The sequence below is a fragment of the Boleophthalmus pectinirostris genome, unplaced genomic scaffold (genome assembly GCF_026225935.1).
Source record: "Boleophthalmus pectinirostris isolate CB_2022bp ecotype Guang Dong unplaced genomic scaffold, ASM2622593v1 HiC_scaffold_6, whole genome shotgun sequence".
Lineage (NCBI taxonomy): Eukaryota > Metazoa > Chordata > Actinopteri > Gobiiformes > Gobiidae > Boleophthalmus > Boleophthalmus pectinirostris.
This window is the reverse complement of record NW_026571447.1, coordinates 3,486,938-3,509,296: the sequence shown is the minus strand read 5'-3', so window position 1 is coordinate 3,509,296 and position 22,359 is coordinate 3,486,938. Positions and strand designations below refer to the sequence as shown.

At 37.7% G+C, this 22,359-nt stretch overlaps 3 protein-coding genes and 1 pseudogene across 3 annotated transcripts; 1 reads left to right on the top strand and 3 right to left on the bottom strand.

Moving 5' to 3' along the window:
• Positions 1-2,664: 2,664 nt before the first annotated feature.
• On the bottom strand, positions 2,665-5,729 carry LOC129411726 (tubulin alpha chain; the record flags this gene model as incomplete). Its single annotated transcript, XM_055163370.1, has 2 exons — positions 2,665-2,910; positions 3,760-5,729. A coding segment is annotated over one exon (762 nt), but the record flags the coding sequence as incomplete, so codon positions are not given.
• Positions 5,720-6,987, bottom strand: LOC110171452 (glycogen [starch] synthase, liver-like; annotated as a pseudogene).
• A 6,419-nt stretch (positions 6,988-13,406) lies between these two features.
• LOC129411725 (uncharacterized) lies at positions 13,407-15,576 on the top strand. Its single transcript, XM_055163369.1, has 3 exons — positions 13,407-13,477; positions 14,293-15,084; positions 15,505-15,576. Exons 1-3 carry the CDS (start codon positions 13,454-13,456, stop codon positions 15,574-15,576), a joined length of 888 nt encoding a protein of 295 aa, XP_055019344.1. The 5' UTR covers positions 13,407-13,453.
• Positions 15,021-22,347, bottom strand: LOC129411707 (kinesin-like protein KIF21A). Its single transcript, XM_055163297.1, has 9 exons — positions 22,330-22,347; positions 21,965-22,106; positions 21,399-21,671; positions 21,185-21,286; positions 20,828-20,993; positions 19,503-19,560; positions 19,030-19,084; positions 18,775-18,941; positions 15,021-15,695 (listed from the first exon to the last, which is right to left on the bottom strand). Exons 2-9 carry the CDS (start codon positions 22,067-22,069, stop codon positions 15,647-15,649), a joined length of 975 nt encoding a protein of 324 aa, XP_055019272.1. The 5' UTR covers positions 22,070-22,106; positions 22,330-22,347; the 3' UTR covers positions 15,021-15,646.
• Positions 22,348-22,359: the final 12 nt, after the last annotated feature.

Below are 22,359 nucleotides of genomic sequence, written 5' to 3'. Positions count from 1 at the left end.
AGCTACTGAATTGGCTGATGTTGTCTGAGATGTTGGTGTTAAAAGTCCTATATTACGAACACTGACTCTTGTGAGATTTAAGCCATGTTCTAATGCTGTCACCTCCTCATAAATGCCTTTAGTTGTGTTTCATTTCATTCACACATGTTTGAGTAACCCTTTATTCTTGGTCTGTCTACATCTCCATTTCTCAAAATGTTCTGTTCCACCTTGTCATATCATGAGGTTGTAGTTTTCAAGTTAACAGCTCCTTTTATCTTTAGTTCAGTAGACAGGAAGTTTCAGAGCTCAAATGGTTCTAGTGAAGGTGTATGGAGTTTAAAAACACAGTGGAGCACTTAATGTATTGCCACATGACATCACAAAGTGGAACAGTATGTTGTGAATGGAACAAAACACAACTCCAGGTATATTTGTAATGAGGACAGAACATAGATCAGAAAATAGTGTAATATGGGTCCTTTAATTGTCAAAGTGATTCACACACAGAAGCCATTTCTGTGACACTGTCTATTTTGACCAACATTTCTATGCTTTTGAGATCCAACGGCATCCAGACAAAGTTATAAAAGTTTTAACAGTGAACAAGTTGTATTACTATAAGCCATTTAATGTTCAATTGAAGTGTGGAACATTGGATTCATCCAAGTATGTTGTACCTTATTGTAATTTTGTATCTTTGGTCAATGTTTTAACATTAATAAATTGACATATTTGCCATTTGTGGTTTTATTTAGTAGTGTAAATTTCAATCTGCTACTCGATAAATTAGTGAAATTAACTCTTGCAAGAGTAAATATGATGATTAAATTTGACCCTTACAAAGAGTAATTTTTACTCTATTGTAGTGTTATATGTGTTATTAAAATTACTCTAATAAGTGTCATTAACAACACAACAGAGTAAAAAATGAACACCACTATTAGTACTATTCACTCTGTGTAGAGTAAATAATCTGCCAGAGTAAAGTTCTGAAAACACTACAGTGTGTCATCATCTTACTCTTTAAGTGTAATTTTGACACTGAAAATTTTTACTCTGAAGCTAGAGTAAATCTTACTCTGTACAGATAAGGACCATATACACTCGGAAATAGAGTAAAATTTTACTCTATAAGTGTTAATTTGACACTTGAAAATTTACTGTGCTCTATTCTTTCTCTCTCTCTCTCTCTCTCTCTCTCTAAACCTCCTCCTTTATAATCCTTGTATCAAGCAAAATATGAGCTCTCCACTCAGCACAAAACAGAAGTACAACTACTGCAAACAATGCAGTACTGCAGAAAAGTACTAGTACACAGTCAGCTGGGGAAAAGTACAGAGCTGCAATTTTAGATTTCCAAGATCTGCATTAAAAAGATCAGGAACCAGACCAGTACTAAACCAGTACTGAACCAGGACTATGTCAAAATAAACTTCACAACTCATTGCTGTCTGGCTTCAAAGAAGTGAGTACAAGTCCTGTGTATCTGATCCATCCTTCAGTGTCTAAACTCAGCCTTAAGTGTGTCTGCTGGACTATAGCTGGAGGATTATTGTGCAGAAACCAGACACAGGGAGGACATGCAAACTCCACAGAATGACTCAACATGACCTAGGACTTTCTTGCTGAGAGGATGCGCTAACAACTCTACCACTGCAAGCCCACTAAGCAATGAATGGACCACCAAGTCTAAAACTGGACTAAACCTAAAGAATGGAAGAGATTATATTAGTACAAAATGACTCCTCATACTTGGGTCTGTTTATGTTTTTACAGGTTAATTTAGGCTCATGTTTAAATGTAAGGTTTAAACATGAGCCTAAATTATGTTTAATGCAGGCTCATGTCCTGGTTCTGGTTTGGTTTTAGTGCAGGAACTAGGACTGGACTGGACCAGAACCAAAGCAGGAGGATTAAAGCAGGACTAAACCCAACACTAAAACTAACAAAAAAAATAAAAGAAAAAAGACTAAACCAAGACACTATTAGATTAAATCAGTTAAGCACATTTTGGATTTACATTAAGAATGACTTCTTCAGGAATCAAACTATTAACCCAGTCATCCTAGTAATAACACTGGACAAAACCAGCTCTCAACTGGGATTTTACTCGGACTAAACCAGGTTTAACAGACACAACTATGTTTCTTAGTTTTTTTTGTGTTTGCTCTTATTTTCTCTTTTTTTTTTTTTTGTCTATGGAGATTTTTTCACCCTACAATAATTATATCCTCAAAACATAGACTTGCAATGCATCTCCAAAGCTCAAAATGCTCTGTTCCACCTTGTGATGTCATAGTGGTGATTTTCAGGTTAACAGCTACATTTTTTTTTAACATTTACATTTATTTCAGTAGAGACGTACAATTCCAGAGCTGAAATTATCCAGCTGATTCTAGTGAAGATGTACGGAGTTTAAAAACACAGGGGAGCACTTCTGTATTACCCTAGAAGATGGAAGAGAGTGTTTTGTATTTGAGAGAACAACCTAAATATGAAGCCTTTGTGTATTAAAGATGTGTGAATGAAACAAAACCAACTCCAGGTCTGTTATTGATGGGGAACAATATTATAATGTACAGTAGATTATAAAATAGTGTAAAATAAATAATACATAAGAAAGTGCCCTGTATTCTGTGTGAGGAAATCATATATAGACAATAGTAAACTTCAAACAAAACAGACTTTACAATCAACTTTGGTTTAATTTAGGAATGTACAGAAATAGATTGTCATTTGATATATTACAAAATTGCTGTATAATATAAATATCTCATTAGAACTGTAGTCACATAACTGAGTATAAACTTATTTTGATAAAAGCTTCAAGAAAAACACAATTCATTCTTTTAAAAATGATTAGTTGATTTGATTTAAAAAGAGAGAGCAAATAGCACCAGAACCATCCAGTGACGTGGTTCATCTGAGCTGTGAAGGAAAAAGGGACTCCAGTTAGACTTTTGGAAATCACAGAATTTAAATCAATAGGAAGTCTTTTTAATTGACCATTTCTATTCAGTATAATAATTTGTGTGGAAATAAAAAAAATGGTCAAATCTGGACCCATGAACAATATTTAGAAGGTTTTGTGTCCAAATAATCTCTATCTTTCTGTAATTCCATCATAAAATATTTTATGTTTTAAAAACATAACTCAAATTAAAATTTAACCAAGACCATGCAAAATTAGGATTAAATTGAGAAGATCTTGACAAAAACAAAAGTTCTTGAAATTTGAAACACAAACAACCTGTATATTTTGTTTTCTGTTATGTGTCAAATTTTATATTAAGATAATTGTCTGTAACTATTTTCAATGTTTAAAAAGGGTGTATCAAGTTAAATCTGTAACTATACCTTAGACTTTAAGGTAGCACAAAGAAAGACTTAATTCATAATGAACAAATATCTTACTAAGAATAATTCAGGCTTAATTTACTTAATCCCAACTGCAACCCCAACTCACTCCTAAACATAACCTCTTAATAATTAAGTACTTACTAAATTATTAAGTCTGACTCATTCTTAAGAAACTATTTGTTCATTGTGAATTTATTGAGTATTTTTTATGCTTTATTGGACTGTTAGTGTAATTATTATAAAGTGTTAAGTCTAATTAACGTAATCAAAACATTTATTATGATTGTTGTATCAGAATCGGTATTAACTATCAAGTCTATTCCTTAGTATCAAAAATGAGTTTGAAATTGTAATATCTTGGCAAGATTAATTCAGTCCTCCATACTTATTTAGTTATGTTTTTTTTTTTTCACTCACCTCTGCATCTTCTTCAGCCCAGGAGCCAACAGTGAAGAGCAGCAACAGACACACACACCTGAGGGCGGCCATTTTGGATCCAGTTGCACAGCATTGCTCCTCTTCTCTTTATTTTTTTTTTTTTTTTTGTTTGAACTTGTTTAATCAGTTTGGTAAAAAAAACTGGACACTGCTTAGGAACATGCTCATTAAAACGAACAGTTGAGCTTTATTTGCAGACAAACATGTTTTAATATTCTTCTCCCTCCTCTTCTTCAGTTTGGTAAAAAACTGGACACTGCTTAGGAACATGCTCATTAAAACGAACAGTTGAGCTTTATTTGCAGACAAACATGTTTTAATATTCTTCTCCCTCCTCTTCTTCAGTTTGGTAAAAAAACTGGACACTGCTTAGGAACATGCTCATTAAAACGAACAGTTGAGCTTTATTTGCAGACAAACATGTTTTAATATTCTTCTCCCTCCTCTTCTTCAGTTTGGTAAAAAACTGGACACTGCTTAGGAACATGCTCATTAAAACGAACAGTTGAGCTTTATTTGCAGACAAACATGTTTTAATATTCTTCTCCCTCCTCTTCTTCAGTTTGGTAAAAAAACTGGACACTGCTTAGGAACATGCTCATTAAAACGAACAGTTGAGCTTTATTTGCAGACAAACATGTTTTAATATTCTTCTCCCTCCTCTTCTTCAGTTTGGTAAAAAACTGGACACTGCTTAGGAACATGCTCATTAAAACGAACAGTTGAGCTTTATTTGCAGACAAACATGTTTCAATATTCTTCTCCCTCCTCTTCTTCAGTTTGGTAAAAAAACTGGACACTGCTTAGGAACATGCTCATTAAAACGAACAGTTGAGCTTTATTTGCAGACAAACATGTTTTAATATTCTTCTCCCTCCTCTTCTTCAGTTTGGTAAAAAACTGGACACTGCTTAGGAACATGCTCATTAAAACGAACAGTTGAGCTTTATTTGCAGACAAACATGTTTTAATATTCTTCTCCCTCCTCTTCTTCAGTTTGGTAAAAAAAACTGGACACTGCTTAGGAACATGCTCATTAAAACGAACAGTTGAGCTTTATTTGCAGACAAACATGTTTTAATATTCTTCTCCCTCCTCTTCTTCAGTTTGGTAAAAAAAACTGGACACTGCTTAGGAACATGCTCATTAAAACGAACAGTTGAGCTTTATTTGCAGACAAACGTGTTTTAATATTCTTCTCCCTCCTCTTCTCCATCGACGCTGTCCAAACCCACCTCTTCATAATCCTTCTCCAGAGCAGCCATGTCCTCTCTGGCCTCGGAGAACTCTCCCTCCTCCATGCCCTCGCCCACGTACCAGTGCACGAAGGCCCTCTTGGCGTACATCAGGTCAAACTTGTGGTCCAGTCGAGCCCAGGCCTCAGCGATGGCTGTGGTGTTGCTCAACATGCAGACCGCACGCTGCACTTTGGCCAGGTCTCCTCCTGGCACCACTGTGGGCGGCTGGTAGTTGATCCCAACTTTGAAGCCTGTGGGGCACCAGTCCACGAACTGGATGCTGCGTTTGGTTTTGATGGTGGCAATGGCAGAGTTGACATCTTTGGGAACAACATCTCCACGATACAAAAGACAGCAGGCCATATATTTACCATGACGGGGATCACACTTGACCATCTGATCGGCTGGTTCAAAGCATGCGTTTGTGATGTTAGCGACAGTCAGCTGCTCGTGGTAGGCCTTCTCTGCAGAGATGACTGGAGCGTAGGTGGCTAGAGGGAAGTGGATGCGAGGGTAGGGCACCAAGTTGGTCTGAAACTCTGTCAGATCGACGTTCAGAGCTCCGTCGAAGCGCAGAGAGGCAGTGATGGAGGACACGATCTGCCCGATCAACCTGTTGAGGTTGGTGAAAGTGGGACGCTCGATGTCCAGGTTTCTGCGGCAGATGTCGTAGATGGCCTCATTGTCTTTTACCCATTGTTGGTTGCCAATTCAGTTGTATGATAAGCTTGTCATTTTGATTGTCGGCTGCCATTTTTGTCCAGCTGTCCGAGGCCAGTAGTTTTATGGATAGAAACTATAACAGAACAGACAAAACAGACAGAAATTAGCATAATCAAAAATAAACATTGGGAATAAAAATTGAAATTTTTCAAAAAGCATATGGCCTATACTCTCCTTCTATGTTTTTCTCCCCCTCTTCTCCTCCCTCTCTTCTGAAGCCCCAGTGGCAGAAGGTGGTCAGAGTTGTCCCTCAGGGTCTCTTTTTTTCCAGCGACGTCTAGACGTGGTCGACTTTTCTCCATCTTCATCAGTAGAATGAAACATGAGTGACATGCCAGTCACTGCCTCAGTTGGTTCTCCCATGACATCATGGTGTAGGATGGTAGGATGCTGAAGCCCACTGTCCGTAGAGAAGACATATGAAGTTCACTTTGTACTGGCCTGGGAAGGCTCCACTGCGACCAGGTGTCAAGCGTGGACATAGAACCAGCACAGGCATCTCCAGACGAGGCGCTCAGATGGGCGCTCAGTGCAGTTGTGTCGAATGATACTTCAAAGGCAGAACTGTTGACAGAAGTTGAACATGGACTGCGTCAGCTGGTAACAGAGTCGTCTGCAGACTGGAACCTGCAAACCACGATGTAGATCTCATATCAGTCACAGCACAGCAGTCAGTCACATGCTCCTCCTGAAACAGCCAAATCTTGACAGGTGAGTGGTAACACTGGGAATGTCCCCTGACGCGTGCACTCGTCAGGAGTGTATCCCCAGAGCTCGTAGTAGGAGAGGAACTCTCCAGATCACAGCTGTATAAAGTTGTCGTAGTCCATGGGCAGCAAGACTGGTAGAAGACAAGAACTCTGAGTGGAAGATGATCTCTACCCGGTTGTTGCAGAGACTAGTGCAGCACACTTAGTCAAGATGGGGTTAACAGCATTGTCCAGTATGTCGTAGGTAGTAGTGACCTCAGGCAGGCCACATCTCTGTGTAATGTGAATGTCTCTCCTCGTGATGGTGAAGTCGCCTCAGATGAAGTTCATGTCAGGGATCTGACCTCTTTCAGTGACTCCACGCTGAAGTCGTTGGTTTTAGCGGACATGATGAAAAAGACCACCAGAGTCACATCACTGCAGTGCAGCTTCTGTAGGTAGTTGAGGTGAAACAAAGACTCCAGGAAGATGTCAGCTCCTTTGTTGGAGCTCGTAGCATCTGGTGATAAAGAAAAACAGAGTCTCGTCCAGGTTAAAGTTCAAATGTCTACAGAAGTGTCCTCACGGAAACTTCTAGGTTTGCGTTACTGGTGACGTGGAAGTTCTGTAACTTGTAGATGGCTGAAAACTCCTTGGCATCGAAGCCTATCAGTCTCTTCTTCAAGCGCCTTTTCAGAAAACCATCAATTGATTTAATGTGACAAATGTGGTACATTGGGACATCTCATACTATTTTTGGTAGAGTGGATTACTATTAACTTTATTGTCATTTTACAAATTTTTTCTCTTTTTTTTTTAAATAGTAGATTGGTATTTTAGAGTGATTATTTCCTTCCTACACTTTATCACTTCTTGTCCTTAGTCCAATTTCTAAACAGAAAATTCAACTTGATGTAATTTGAAATCTCAATTTAGAAGCCAGCATTGCCTTATTACAGTTCTAATTAAGATTATTTATTTAAAATTTAAACAATTTTAGTATTCACATCAAATAACAGTTTATTTCGCAATCATTAATTAATTAGAGCAGGTTTCATAGGAAAATTCATGTCCATAAGATTAATACTGAGATCAAAAAAGGATTAAAATGCAAGTGAAGTCCAGGTTGTGGACAAACTAAACTAGGAAAAAGCAGAAATAAAAACTAAGATAAACCAAAGATAAACTCGGATTAATTCAGAACTAAACCATGATCAACCCAACCAGGTTTAAACTAGTACTAAACCAAGATTAACGCAGCTCTAACTCAGAACTAAACCAAAACCAGATTAGGTCCAAACAGGAACTAAACCAGGACCTATCCAGCTTTAAACCATATTTTAACATAAGATTAAATTTGTATACCAGCATTGAATCAGAACTAAACCAAGATTAGACTGGGACCAATCCCAGAACTAAGATAGAATTTAAAAGGACTGAATCAAGAAAAAAACAGAGCTAACCTGGTCTAAACTAGATGTAGACCATGTTTAACACTTGAAAAAATTAGTAAACCAGGACTAAACCTGAACCAAATCAATACTACACAAAGTCTAAACCAGAACCAGACTAAGATTAGACCAGGTCCTAATCAGATCGAGAACACTGGTTGCTTCTGTTCAACACTACAAAACGTGAATTTATTTTGACGGTAAACATTAAGAGACTACATTTAGACAAATAAATTTCTATTATAAACCATGTCAACTGAAAACTTCTAAAGGCAGTGTTTGTGCTAAGTCTGCAGATTGAGAATACATAAAAATAGGCATATCCTGTAGAGGTGATCTCAGATAATAGCTCCTTAGTTTTTTTATTGAAAATGTTCTAAAAGTGGGAAACTGATTTTATTTGCAGGATGTTTTGTCTCTTAGTGGGATAATTCTCATTTGGAAATGACAGTAATTCAAAGAAATCAAATAGAGATGCATACATAGTTTATTTTCCCTAATCCTTATTTAAATTTTGATATTACAGAGGATGAAGTAAAAAAGGCATTGATAAATCAAAGTTAAAAAAGCCACTGGATTTGATAATCTGTCTAATAAACTGCTGAAACAGCCTGATATGTCCTCAGTACTTTAAAATATTATTGTTTATTACTTATTTTAAGTCTTGTCCTCTCTGACTGGCAAAAAATCTATTATCAAACCAATCCTAAAATTTTCAACTGCAGATCCCCCAGTAACCATGAACTACAGAGGCCTCAGCCTTCTTAATGGTATATAAACCTTATTCTATTGTTCTTAATGAGAGGCTGGTCTGTTATCTAGAATCCTTTCATGTATTGGCCGAGGAGCATAACACATTTAGGAAGAAAAGAGCCTGTATGAATCGCATATAATGTTAGAAAACAAGAGGGAAACCCTACTTTTATTTGTTTTATTGACTTTCAGAAAGCCTTTGACTATGTAAATTGGGACCTGTTTTATTTTCAGCTGCTACATATTGATAATGACGGCAGATTTTATGATTCAATCTAAGCTATCTATAACATTTATTTTAATAAGTATAAACAAAAGGAGCACAATAAAACTTTATGTAAACCAAAATTAAGAACATATATCTTAATTAAAAACTGTTTTGGACCTGAATTGTATGTCACTGTGAACCTGCACCGACTACACAGTGTATGATACTAAAAGTAAACTAATTCTAAAACTAAAACTGTATAAAGGTAATAAGAGAATACTGCAAGAGAGACTTCAACTAATATTGATAACTGTAAACCATGTACGAATTATTTATTTTCAAGAATGTTTTCTCTAATTTGGACTCAAAACAACAACACTTTGGTAGCAAAATCTATCCTAGGGCACACCCATCAATCTCCAATCTGCAAATGTATGTCTACCTGCTATCAATCAACACTCATCCAGCCACACTGTTAAGAAATGAGATGTTGGATTTAATTAAAAATATTCCATCAACTGATTTTACACAAGCCTGTTGTCTAAATCTAAAAGACTTTATCAATTTCATTGTAGCAACAGGTTATTATTCAAAGCAATAGTGTCAATTAAATAAAAGTAAATGTTGCTTTAAGACTACTCAAAGCTTCTCTTTTCCCAATTCATACTGATTAATATATTAATATTGTTTTGTAATTTTTCAGCAATATTGTTTTCACTTAAACTATAAATCGTATATAAAAGCTACAAGAAATTTTAATCAGTATTAAATTAATAATATTAGGTTGGAATTAAGAAAATCGAGCAAATATAAAATAGGTTAAAGTTACTCTATACATTCAATGCAATTAAACATACTTAAATTTGAATAACGTTGTATTTCTCAAGAGTGTATATATGTCCCATTACACATTTCGCAAACTCTCACACCAACTTACGTAATTCCTTCAAATTTCTCCTGACCCACTTCGCACACCTTCATACCAACTTACGTATTTCCCATAGTTCGACACGTCACACCCTCTCATCAACTTTCCTAATTTCCATAAAAACTCGTGCTACACACCGCATACCCGCTTATCAACTTACTAATTCTTTCTGCCGTCCTCGCCTCCCAGGCCTCACACACTCTTAACCTTTCCGCATACAAACTCTAAGCTTCCCTGTGTACACACGCTAACCTCCCCGTATACACACGCTAACCTCTCCGCGTACACAGCCTGACCTCCCCGCGTACGCACGCCGCAACTCTGCTCGCCAATGCAACACCAAGCCGCTCCTGCACATGAATTTCCCAATTCATATACGAGAATAGCTCAGCACCACTAGTAAGCAGTAATACGGAGCGCACCGACATGAAAACACATACAGAATATCCCTTCAACAACAGCACGACAAACAAACAATAAATTTGCCATTTACAACTATGCCAACCAACGGACAACTAGCGTGCACCCCAAAAACAAAAATGCCATCAAAATATTAAATACGGTGCCTTTAATAGTTAAGCAATAATTAGTTATCCTACCTAGATCAGAAGGGACAGAAACAAAGGCGATTAGATGTAACCTGTATCGAATACACTTTTAGTTTAGCAGACTTTTATTTTGGCGACTTTATTTTTTGTGCTTTATTTGCTCATAATTTATCTTTGCCTTTCATTTTACTTTGAATACAGTTATAATTATCAACATTTTTGACTACTGGTTGTCATTCCTACCCTGTGCTCCTTTAATCACTGCTCTTCTTGTCCTATTAAACATCCTGTCGCTTAGCCTCAAAATTTAACGTTACATAAAGCATAGCCAAAACTTCTCTTCAAAATAGTTTTTTAACATGCCATATTCTTAGATCCTTTAATATTTTAGCGACATTAGATGAGTTTAGATGGTCACAGGTTCTCAGTTATTTCTAGTATTGGGAGGGTTACTCTTAAAATGTATGTAATTATGTTTTCCCCTACAGATTACAGATTAAATGCCTCAAAATGTAGTTTGTAACGCAATACAGTACATTAAATTACTTTAAAGTGAGTAACGTAATCTGAATACTTTGAATTACTTGATACTGTCATGCTTTTTAAACTACATGAACGAAGCAAACACATCCTGCAAATTCTTGTGGGATGGGATGTTTTGTCTACTTAAAGGCAATTAAAACCCCAGTTTTTCCTTAAGCCTATTAAAATTATTATTAATAGAGAAATGCTTCCTATATGAGTTCACTGCCGCTTTAAAATATGTTTACTTTACGATTTAGGTCTTATCTCGTTTAGACCTGGTTCAGTCCTGACCCTAGACTCAGTTCAGTCCAAAATGTAAAAACGGTAAAATACTGCCATGTAAGTCATTTATTTTAACAAAGTAACTATAATCCAGTTACCACTCATTGAAACGGTAAGCACAGTTACTCATAATTTATACTCTGATTACATAATGCTGGTACTTGTAATCCATTACTCCCCAAAACTGGTTATTTCTTTCACTATTTCATGTTTATATCAGATCCACTAATAGCATTTGTTAATTTGTCACTAAACTTGTTTGACTTGTTACTTGCAAACTTAAAGTTAAAACTGTTACAGTTTGACACTCTCTGCTCCGCAGGGTTTCTACTTGTTCTATTGACCTTCGGTCAATTCATATAATGTCATGTTCACTTGAACAGGCTCGCTTCCTTTTGACCTTCGGTCTTTTATAATAATTTCGTGTTCGTTTGAATATAACTTCATTGAACAGGCTTGTTTCTTTTTGAGCTCACAGTGTAAATAAAAAACACTAATACTTTTTTCTGCTTCTCAATTTAGATTTTATTTTTACAATAGGCCACTGTTTTTTAATCGGTTCTACTCTTTTGTTTCTATACCAAATTTGACTCCTTTCTCCATGTTCTACTTTTTTGTGCGCAACTTAAGTTTTTTATTCTTTTTTATATAAACTTCATTAAAAGCTTTGTTTTTTTTCTGCGTAAAAGTTTAACCACAGACATATATTTTCTTATAAAAGCTTTTCCTTTTCTCTCGTGCAAAGCCTAACACGGCACTTTTCTAATTACTAACTTTGTTAATTACGCTTTATCTTACTTAAAGCCTAAAAAAATACTATTATTTTTTTTTTGATTCACCAACTTTTTTTTTCCGTGAAGTTATAACACGATTCCGGCCATTAAAGCCACTTATTTTGACTTTCTTGACGTGAAGTCTAACACAATTCTTAATTATTTATCAATTGCTAATTTATTTATAGTTCCTTTAAAATTACCACTCAATTAGATATCGCAAGAGTCCCAGTAAAATAAGTACATCACATTTTTCGACATTAATTCAATAGACAGAAATTCTGACCTTTTTTTTTGTAGCGCGCTCTTTTGCAATGTCTTTTTTTGGGATTCTTGCGGAGTGACGTCTTGGACCTGCCTCCTCCAGAAGTCTTCATCGCAATCACGTCGCAGGTCACCAAATTGTCAGCTTCTTCTGGAGGGGCCTGAAAAGTGCCTTAAAAGAGAGTCCAGAAGGATTAAAGGTGTTCAGAAACATGTCTCTTTTATTAGGCTCACACAGGTACAGATCTCTTGATTCAAGTTGATTCACACAGCATCTCTCCACGTCACCCCTCCTAGTACAAGAAGAGCTGACAGCTTTATACTGACCATCTCGTCACAATATTGACAAACTGTAACTGGTATTTACAGGAAATTCACAGAAATGTTGACCTAGACAGTGTAAACACAGATAGTCATATGTTAAAGAGTTCAGACACTCACAGCTCTTGTGTCGCTGATGCGGTCAATTTCTGTTGGACTAAAAGACATGACTCAGGTGAATACAGGTTAGTGTGACCAGATTTGTGTTTGTCAAAACCAGGACACCGTACGAGGGGAGGGGACTCGTCATCGACATTGAGCGACTCTCACCTGGAAAAACTTTCCCACTGGACACCGTAACATATGTGCCGCTTTGTACACTGTGCACAAGGCCTCACACTTGTATTTTTTCTTGGCTGAAGAACAAGGTAACATATTTGGACATATGAAACTAGACATTGTAGAAAAGAAGGCGGACAGTTAAGTTATTCACGGATTTTCGCGGGCTCTCTGAAATGCGTCAGCTCCAACTTGCTCAACAACGTTCAGGCTAAACACGTTAAATAAGTTATTTGGTCGCTCTGCGGGTATTTAAGAGACGAGAAACGCACCATGTTCACATTTGTTTTGTAAATACGTCATCGGCACTCACCATTTTGATAACTCTACACCGACGGTTAAGAGTCTCTGGTAAAGTCAGCTCTCTGTCGCGGATTTGGGCGTTGCCTTTTATTTATAAATTCGGAGCAGTGGGCGGGGCCAGAATTTGAAGCACTGAAATTTCAGTGTATAGTTTTCAATGTGTTTAAAATTTCAATTTTTTTAAAAATTAAAAATCATCTATAAAATATTGGATGTATTTTTTTTCAAACCCTCAAATACGACTGTCTAAATTCGCATTGTAAAATACGATGAAGAAAAATGACCCAGCCAACATCCGGGATACTGAGGCATTTGCAATCGCTCTTGCAGAGTCGAATCACGCAACGGTATAGTAGTCACGGGAACAACCACAAGTCCACGGACGGAAATGGCAGCCGGTGGCCGCTCTTCGGTAATTATGTTCATATTTTCTAACCTTTTTCGAAGCTAATACTTATAAAATCTTACAAATAACAATTGCTTGACAACATTAATGTAAATGCTTGTACTCGCATAATTGGCGATTTGATAGAAACAACATTAATAGCGCTAGTTAATGCACTGTCATGCGCGCCCACCATAGACCACATGGCCCGCGCAAGTCAACCTGTTGTAAGGAAAACAACCACTAGGGGGCGATAGCCGCTACGGCTAATATGAAATACTGTCAACAAACATGGCAGCGCCCTTCTTCAACGATTTGATAGCATTTTATGTAGTGAAATAGAAAGAAAATACAGTGTTCTATGTCACTTATAGTAGGCTAATAAATATATTTGGTAATTTTACAGGATAGTCAGGCTGAAATAGTGCAGTCAGCAAGGCGTTTATTACATTTGCTGACTTCGTCTGAAAGACAGTCAAGTGCAGCAATTCAAGCCTCAAGTCAAGATAACAGGGATTTGCTTCACCATTCATTTGTTGTGAGGCAGCGTTCGATTTCAGCAGCAAAGACAGAGAATTTCTTGTTTCGTTTATGCATCAACAGTTTACAGTGTACTTAATTATTCATGGGTTTCAAGATATGGCAACCATCCTTCATGGTTATAGAAATAAAGCTATTTAAATTAAAATATTATATCTTTTCAATGGAGAAAGGTCCTCACAAAGTCCTTCAAATCTGGAAGGAATTGTTTGTCTGAAACACATGATTACATATTTACCTTCATTATGCCCAATGTAAAAAGCTACAAATGTTTAAATAAGTGGTTGTTTTATGTCTACCAGGATCTCCTGAACCAAGTTTTGAGACGACTTCAGTCTCGCCTGGAGCTTATTCTGGAACGTATTCCTTTGGATTTGGACTTTTTGGAGTTCACTTGCACCCAGGAGTTTGTTTTCTTGCATGCTCTGTCTAGTCAGGTACCCATATCTGCAGAAATATTAAATGCATTAATGGAATTGCACACTCTGGTGAATCATGAAAAGGAAAGAAACAGAGCACATGCTCGAGTAGTACAGTTTGAACAAGGACCAGCTGGGCGACAGAGAATGGTGGTGTCCTCAGACCACCTCCTACATCTACTTGAACTGAACTTGTCTGTGCCATCTATAGCCAAACTCATGGGAATCTCCAGGAGCACACTATACAGGCGTATGGGCGACTTTGGTTTCTCAGTGAGATCACAGTACTGCACCTTGACAGACGAAGAACTGGACCAATGTGTGAGAGAGGTAATATCCAGGCAGCCTCATTCTGGATATAGAATGGTGAAGGCTCTTCTGCAAGCCAGAGGACTGAGGGTGCAGTACGAGCGTGTGAGAGCCTCCATGCACCGTGTTGACACCAATGGAGTCATATCTCGAACACTTAACCTGGGCTGCATCAATCGCCGTACCTACTCTGTTCCAGGACCCCACTTCCTGATGCATATTGATACGAACCATAAGTTGATCCGGTATTCTTTTTACATTACAACATTATTAGTATACTGCTGCATTTGTTTTTTAACATTTTTTATTTTATATTATAGGTATAATATTGTCATATTTGGAGGGATTGATGGGTTTTCCCGTAAGGTAAGCTTATTAGTCCAGAATTGCAACTTGTTTGAGAATCATATGCAGTTGTTGTGCTGCTCTAAACATAATTTCATTGGTAAATTGGAAAAATAGAAGAGTAGGTGTAAACCTAGATCTTAATTAGAATTTATTATCTGTTCAGGCTTTAATGGTTCAGAAAAATAGTCATCTGCAAGTTTCTTTGCAAATGTATTCCAGTAAAGTATTCTAATTTAACTATATCATTATTTGTCATTTATCACTGATTAATATCGGGGCAATTTATTGTTCAAGTAGCAAAAAATAATGGCATTTCTTATTATTGCAATATGAAGTACACAAAATAAGTTATATGTAATTATGTATGTATAATTCTACTTAAACAATTTATATACATTTTAAATTGACCATATTTTAAGTGTATGGTTTATTTTTCAGCATAGAAAGGCTGTGGAGAGACCTATGGGTGGCTGTAACAAGCATCTATTACGATGTTCTCCACTACCTTGAAGAGGGCGGTTTTCTCAGCATTGGGAGTCTTGTACATCTCTTCTGTTGCCACTACGTGTTTCTGCCACGCCTACAGGAAGACCTGGACACCTTTCGATGTGGTTGGGATAACCACGCCCCTGGAATATAATACAAAATATTACAAAAAAGAATAGATTTCATTCACACTTGTGTGAGCTAACCTTTATCAATAGTCTGTCTAAATCTCCAAAGCTCAAAATGCTCTGTTCCACTTTGTGATGTCATGTAGTGGTAGTTTCAGGTTAACAGCTACTTTTTACCTTTAGAGATGGGCAATTCCAAGGCTGAAATCAACCAGGTGATTCTAGTGAAGGTGTTTAAAATGGAGTTTAAAAATACAATGGAGCACTTCCTGTATTACCACATGACATCATAATGTTTTCTGTTTGAAAGAAGAACTCAGCCTAAATATGCAGGATTTATGTGTTGAACATGTGTGAAGGAAACAAAACACAACCCTTTAAATACTGAAATTATATCTTCAAGTCATCTAATAGAAACTGCTCCTGAAACTATATAAATTCAGGTAACAGTAGATAGACAGTTGCTGGATCGATCTCCACTGCGATCACTGAATATTGACATGTACTCATGTATGAATGTGGTGAATGATTAGCAGCTTGATTACTTAATGATAAATTCAGTGATTAACAGATGCCTTAGAACAGGTGGTATTTTGTTTGTGTTAATCTGAATAACACTAATAAACCTGTGTGAATGAGAAGGAGTGAAAATGAACTAAGAGCACCTGTCAATCACTCCTCACCTGTCAATCACTCCTCACCTGACAGTATTCATAAAATGAGTTGAGTTTGAATCGTGCAGTAAACCTGTACAGTGTGACCCTATAGAGACTAGAGACAAACCAAGATGTCCACCACATGTCCCCCATCTCCTCTATGTCACCTGTCACTTCCTGTTAGCTCACTTGTCATTTCCTGTCTGCGCTAAACACACCGATCACAAACGACACAGTGGTCACATCCAACTTTTGCTTACTCAGCTGTCAATCATCTTGTCTACTGAGAGGAGAGAGACTATAGTTTAACACTGAGAATTCTACGGTGGAATTTGCTGTGTAACTGTCAGATTGCAGATTTGTTGACGTGGTTTATGGTTCATATCTCTATAATTACTGGACCTATCCACATGAAATAAAAACTGTGCACAAACTACACACAAACTCAAAACTCAGTATAAATTAACTTGGGGCAAATTCTTTTCACCATAGTACTAAATGGTGGCATTATTAAAACAAAAAAATAATGAACCTGTAATATTATATTGGATTTGCTGCTCAAAATTGTAACTGTTTTAAATTGTATTTTGCAGTGGGATCAGTTGCATACCTATTGCAGGCCTATTCAGCAAATTTTACTTTTCAGAGTTTTTAACCATGTTTTAGTTTTTTTCCAATCACCATTTACCCACTCAAAGTTGTATTTGGAGTGATTTGTGCATGTTTGAGCAATTACTTATTTTCAAGACGAACTCTTGCCAACCCCTGCTTTTACCGTCACCAGTACATGCCCACTTTACTTTTCTTAATCGGTGATACACATAGGATTCAGTATTTTAGTACAAAAGAAATCAAATACGCTGCTCCCTACTGTGATGTGCTGCTATCCGTTAGAGAGGCCAAGAGTATGCAGCACTTTGTTGTTGGGCACTGAAATTTTCTAACATGGAAGTTAGTGGACGTGTTTCCTTAATTAAGTTGTTTTAGATATAAATTGTGATTTGATATATTGTGATAGATTATAACTATATTGTAGAAGCAAGAACAATATGTCTTCTTTAAACATTTTGCAATAGGAGGCTTTACAACATCATTTTAATGTTTCTAATTTGTCCTTGAAATAAACATTTTATATACTTTAATATGAGGATTGGCTTCATTCATTTGTATGTAAAGAAGCATTCGATTTGATCTAACTTCGGACAGTAGTGGCTAGCATAGTGATCGAGTAATAGCAACATGCAGAGTTCAACAGGGTTCAAACCACACACTGTAAAAGCACGTTAGTGAGAATTACAGCCAGTAATCTCATTATTTAATCTCAGGCAGCACACATCACAACACAAAAAAAATAATTACATTCCCTGATTATTCCTAGATTCTTGTCTCCAGGCTCAGGCAACAGCTAACACCTAAGAATCAATCTAGTAATTATGTGTGATTATTTTCCCAGATTTTAGTCTTTAGGCTCAGGCAGCACACATGAAAGCATTAGTTTGAATCACAGCTAGATGATTTCCCTGATCTTCGTCTGTCAGGCTCAGGTAGCGCTTACTGTTTCAGCTCTTTGAACTTGGGCGTTTCAATTTTTTTCCTTCGAAGTGACGGAGATGGCTCTGGAGTTCGCTTCCCCAGAGATTTAACACTTTAACACACATCAGTGAGCAAAGAAACAAAATGGAAAACTATACAAATTAAAAGTAATACAGAGAATACGTCTTAAAATGTTTTGTTGAAAAATGGCTAAAATTGTTTTGAACTTGTTAAAAAGAGCTTCATCTCTGAGTACTAGCAGATGCAGTCCTTGTGCTCTCTGGTATCATTAGTATAAACATGTGTTATACCAGTGCAGACTCTGGGTACATATTTCTAACACATCACTGAGACACACATTGTTATTTCCTGTACTGATACTGTGCAGCTGATGTCATCGACATTCCCTAGAGGTGTGAAGCTAACTGAAAGCACTACTCTGTAAGATACTCAAGTTAGACACAATCTGACGAGAAAGAGCTGACATGGTTGGAATTACTGGTGGGATGATTTGTGTGCACTCACAAGCCAGCTAGCATTAACAAACAGTCACTCTCACCTTTTTTGCTGAAAATCAAACCCTAAACAGAACCATGAACGCTCGTAGTGGTCACAGGCTCCTGGAAATGCGTGTTTCATCAATTCATTTTGCATTTCTTGAGTTTTTAGACAATCTAAAAAATTTTTTTTGTGTTTGCTAATGTGTGCATTGTGTCTCCATGGGAACTGATGGACACTGCACCAGAGAGTTACATGTAACACCGTCATCATAATGTTACAGCAAAGTATCAATAATGAAATTTGTGTATATAGAGAATACCAGTGAAGTGCACATGGTTTGCATCTGCTGAAGCACTGAGGACTGAGGCAGTATTTTTTTTTATAGTGCAGGCAGCTGAACTCACATTGTGGGGATTTTGGAGGAGTAACCAGGAGACACAACATTGTAAATGTTATCCATGTCCCCGCCTCCTTCTGGTGTCTCAGCCAATGGGAGTGCAGTATTTGAGTCGGGGGAGGGGTCTGTGTTTGCATACAGCAGCTCCATCTGAGTCGCGGTTCGCCTCCTAGCCTGAAACACAAAATTAGAATGTTTCAAATTTGTGTAGTGATGAGGAAGAACTTGAAAATAAAAGTAAAATATATTTAAATGACTTGACCTTGTTCCTGCTCCTGTTTTCTCCACAGAGTTTCATCAGATCTGATGCTAATGGACTGTCAACAAAAAATGTAAATCAATACATCTAAAAGTAAACTATACATAAACTGTATAAAGTGGACTAAAAGATTGTAACATCACCCATAGCATCACATGAAGCTCACCAAATTTAGTAGTTGTAGCAGTAAATTTGGAGCAAAGTTCCATGTTTGGAATTCCAACTATGAGTATCAATGCAGCCAAAGAGCAAATACTGAGAGAGGCTCCTGAAGGTTTCCCCTCAACACCTCTGGTTTAGCAGGGAGCGGGTCCCAGCAACGCTGTCTGTCAAGCCTGGTGTTAATGCTAACAGGACCAACCTCAGGGAAAAAAGCCACCTGAATGGTCTGTTATTAATGTTCCTATCATGAGTCGATGAGGCCACAAGCCATGATCACGTTATTATTTTATTAGTTTGTCTAAACTGGGACTTACTTTCCCTCTGCTGAAGGACTGTGTGGAGACTCGTCGCTGCTGCTGTCGTCTCCATTTTCTGTAAAGCAAATGTAAACATTACACTTTCAGTTTGAGTTTACCCTGCTTCAGTGAGAAGAGTGTAGTGCCAGATTCAGTCTCTGGATTATCTGAGCCACATGGGACAAAGATGAAGGGCAGTTTATGGATCTTACAGACAGATGAGAAGCTGGTTTCAGGCTGTAGGGGCACAAACAGTGAAGCAGCATTTGAAAATGACTGTGGCCTCAAAGTGAAATCTTTGTTAAAAACATTTGACCAAAATCTATTACATTTATATAAAATGTTTGTCTATTCAACTTTTATAAAATGTGTATCAATTAAACTTTTATAAAATGTTTATAACTTTTGGTGAAAAAAAAAACTTAGATTTTTTATTTTTAATTTTTGATAATAATGCTTTGGCAAAGATGTAAATTTGTTGTGCACTTCCAGGCCATTGTACAAACAGTAGCTGGCAGTGTTAAAGTTGGTTAGATAAAATGGGACTTTACAATGTTTATAATTAGTATTTCCTTAGATGCCGTCTGATAGACGTTGTGTAGTTTATTTCAGTTTATATTGTTTTAGTGGCATTTTTAGGGCGTTTAAAGACAGCAGAGTTCTAAATATGGATGACTCACGGTTTGAGCTGTGCCCTAAATCTGTAAAACATCAAGACAACAAAATAAGAACAAAAAAGAACTCAAAAATACAGACACTTTAGACAGGACTTTAACACAGCACGACAGTAAACACATCATGCATGCTGGGATCAGACCATTTTAGGGACAAGTTTGAATTTGGACAAAACAAGAGTAATTCAAGTCTAACCCAGGACTGCAATAAATACAGTTAAACCAGGTCTAACCCAGTTCTAATCCAGGACTAAACCTGGAACTAAAACTTTTTGTCAAAAAAAAAAAAGCCTAAAATAAAAGAATGTGTGTGTGTGTGTGTGTGTGTGTGTGTGTTTTTTTTTCCATTTTGGTTGTGTTTATTGCACTGAAAAACATGCATCCTTACTCTGAGCGGGCTTGCATCTCCACAAACCTGACTCGTACTCTTCTTGTGTAAAAAGCAAGTCTCCTGCTTGTTCCTTTGGCTATAATTTTCCACAGTATGGCATAAATCTCCATGGGGAAAGTATGGATTTAAATTCCTAGTTCCATAGAGTCAAGCAAGTGATGTGCCAACTTCAGAAAGTTGCATACTGTAGGTCACTAGACCAAGACTAAACTAGATTTAAACCAGATTTAAACCAGGACTAAACCAGGTCTAGACCAGGACTAACCCAGGCCTCTCACCATGCAAAGCAGAGCCGAGCAGAGCCTCCAGTTCTGGGTTGAGTTGGGCCTTCTCCTTCAGCATGTGGAACAGGAGCTGGTTCTGTGTGGCACTAGTCAGTTCTGTCTGCCTCAATCTGCCCTCCACCTCCTTCAGCTGGGATTCTCTCTGGGCTGCTTGGAGACCCTGAATGCATCATGTGGAGAGGAGGTGAGAGGGGGTCAGTGTGATATGAAAGAAAAGATTTTGGGCCACAAACTACAGTGGAATAAACAGAACTAAATGTACTGTCACTGTAGTGTCACAGTCTAATGATGCGTTCAAGTCTTGTACAGGACTTGCACAGGACAGGTACAGGATTTGTGCAGGACTTTTACCTTATTAACAGCCATGTTCATGAAGTGGTCAAGGAGGAAACGAGCCTCAGGTAAAGAACAGGAGCCAATCAGAGCGGAGACATCTACTCTGTCTGTGTCCTCCTGAAAACACACAGAAATACATAGACATTTAAACTGATAATCTAAACAAGCAATACATCAGGACTAAACAAGGACTAAACCAGGACTAATCCAGGTCCAAACCCAATCTCACCTTGGCCTCCTCCATCTGCATGATGTTGGCTTGACAGTCGGAGATGCTGTCGTTGATGTAGTCGATGTTTGCACTCAAAGCCTCCACCTCCTCCATTAGAGGAATCAGGGACTTTTGCAGATCTTGGGACTGAACCTGGTCTTGGGACTGGTCCACGTCTGGTGTCTTAGGGTCCAGATCTGGGATCAGACCAGGGACCAGACCTGAGTCCTTGAGCAAACGTTCTTTGCGTCTCAGAACTTTCTCTTTCCTCCGAGTCAACTCCTCACGTTGCTACAAGAGAAAAAATTGATTAAACCATGTCTAAACCAGGTCTACACCAGGACTAAACCAAGTCAAAACCCAGCGGTCTTATCCAAGATTAATCTAGGAGTAAGATAAAACTAAATCAGGGATGAACCAGGTCTAATTTATGACTAAGCCACCCAGGAGTAAACCAGAACTAAATCAGGTACAGCAGCTCTAAACCAGGACTAAACCATTCTTAAACCAAAATTAAACCAGATTTGAACCAGGACTAAACTAGGGCTAAACCAGGTCTAACTCAGTACTAAACCAGCTCTGACCTTGAGCAGGCGATTCATGTCCGATTCCATGTTCGAGATGGTCATCTTCTGCAGAATCACGTCTGAGATCCTCCTCTCCAGAGACTGCCATTTGGTCCGGGCCATTCTACTGCTGTACAGCCCTCTGCTCCTATATGAGAACCTGAGAAAGAAAAAAGTCAGATGTTCTCCTGTGCTATGAGTCACATGCCCTCCCAAGGCCTCTGCTCCTAAATGAGAACATGAGAGAAAAGAGTGGGATGTGTGTCAGATTCCCTCCCACTCTCCTATCCCTGTAGAGTTAGACTGAGATGTCTCTAGTTAATCTGCAGATGTTGTGCTGGTTGAATAAAATATAGCGGCAGAATGGATTGTTTTTCTCAGACCTGGTCCCATTGGCACTGGAGTAGGTCCTC

What these genes read in the sequence shown, in the direction of transcription:
- LOC129411725 (XM_055163369.1), top strand. Translation starts at nt 13,454, where the DNA reads ATGGCAGCCGGTGGCCGCTCTTCG. An exon ending in CAGCCGGTGGCCGCTCTTCG is followed by an intron (nt 13,478 to 14,292) that starts GTAATTATGTTC and finishes TATGTCTACCAG; the next exon opens with GATCTCCTGAACCAAGTTTT. An exon ending in TTGATGGGTTTTCCCGTAAG is followed by an intron (nt 15,085 to 15,504) that starts GTAAGCTTATTA and finishes TTTATTTTTCAG; the next exon opens with CATAGAAAGGCTGTGGAGAG.
- LOC129411707 (XM_055163297.1), bottom strand. Translation starts at nt 22,069, where the DNA reads ATGGCCCGGACCAAATGGCAGTCTCTGGAGAGGAGGATCTCAGACGTG. An exon ending in TGAACATGGCTGTTAATAAG is followed by an intron (nt 20,994 to 21,184) that starts GTAAAAGTCCTG and finishes TGATGCATTCAG; the next exon opens with GGTCTCCAAGCAGCCCAGAG. An exon ending in TCCTCCAAAATCCCCACAAT is followed by an intron (nt 15,696 to 18,774) that starts GTGAGTTCAGCT and finishes ATTATATTCCAG; the next exon opens with GGGCGTGGTTATCCCAACCA.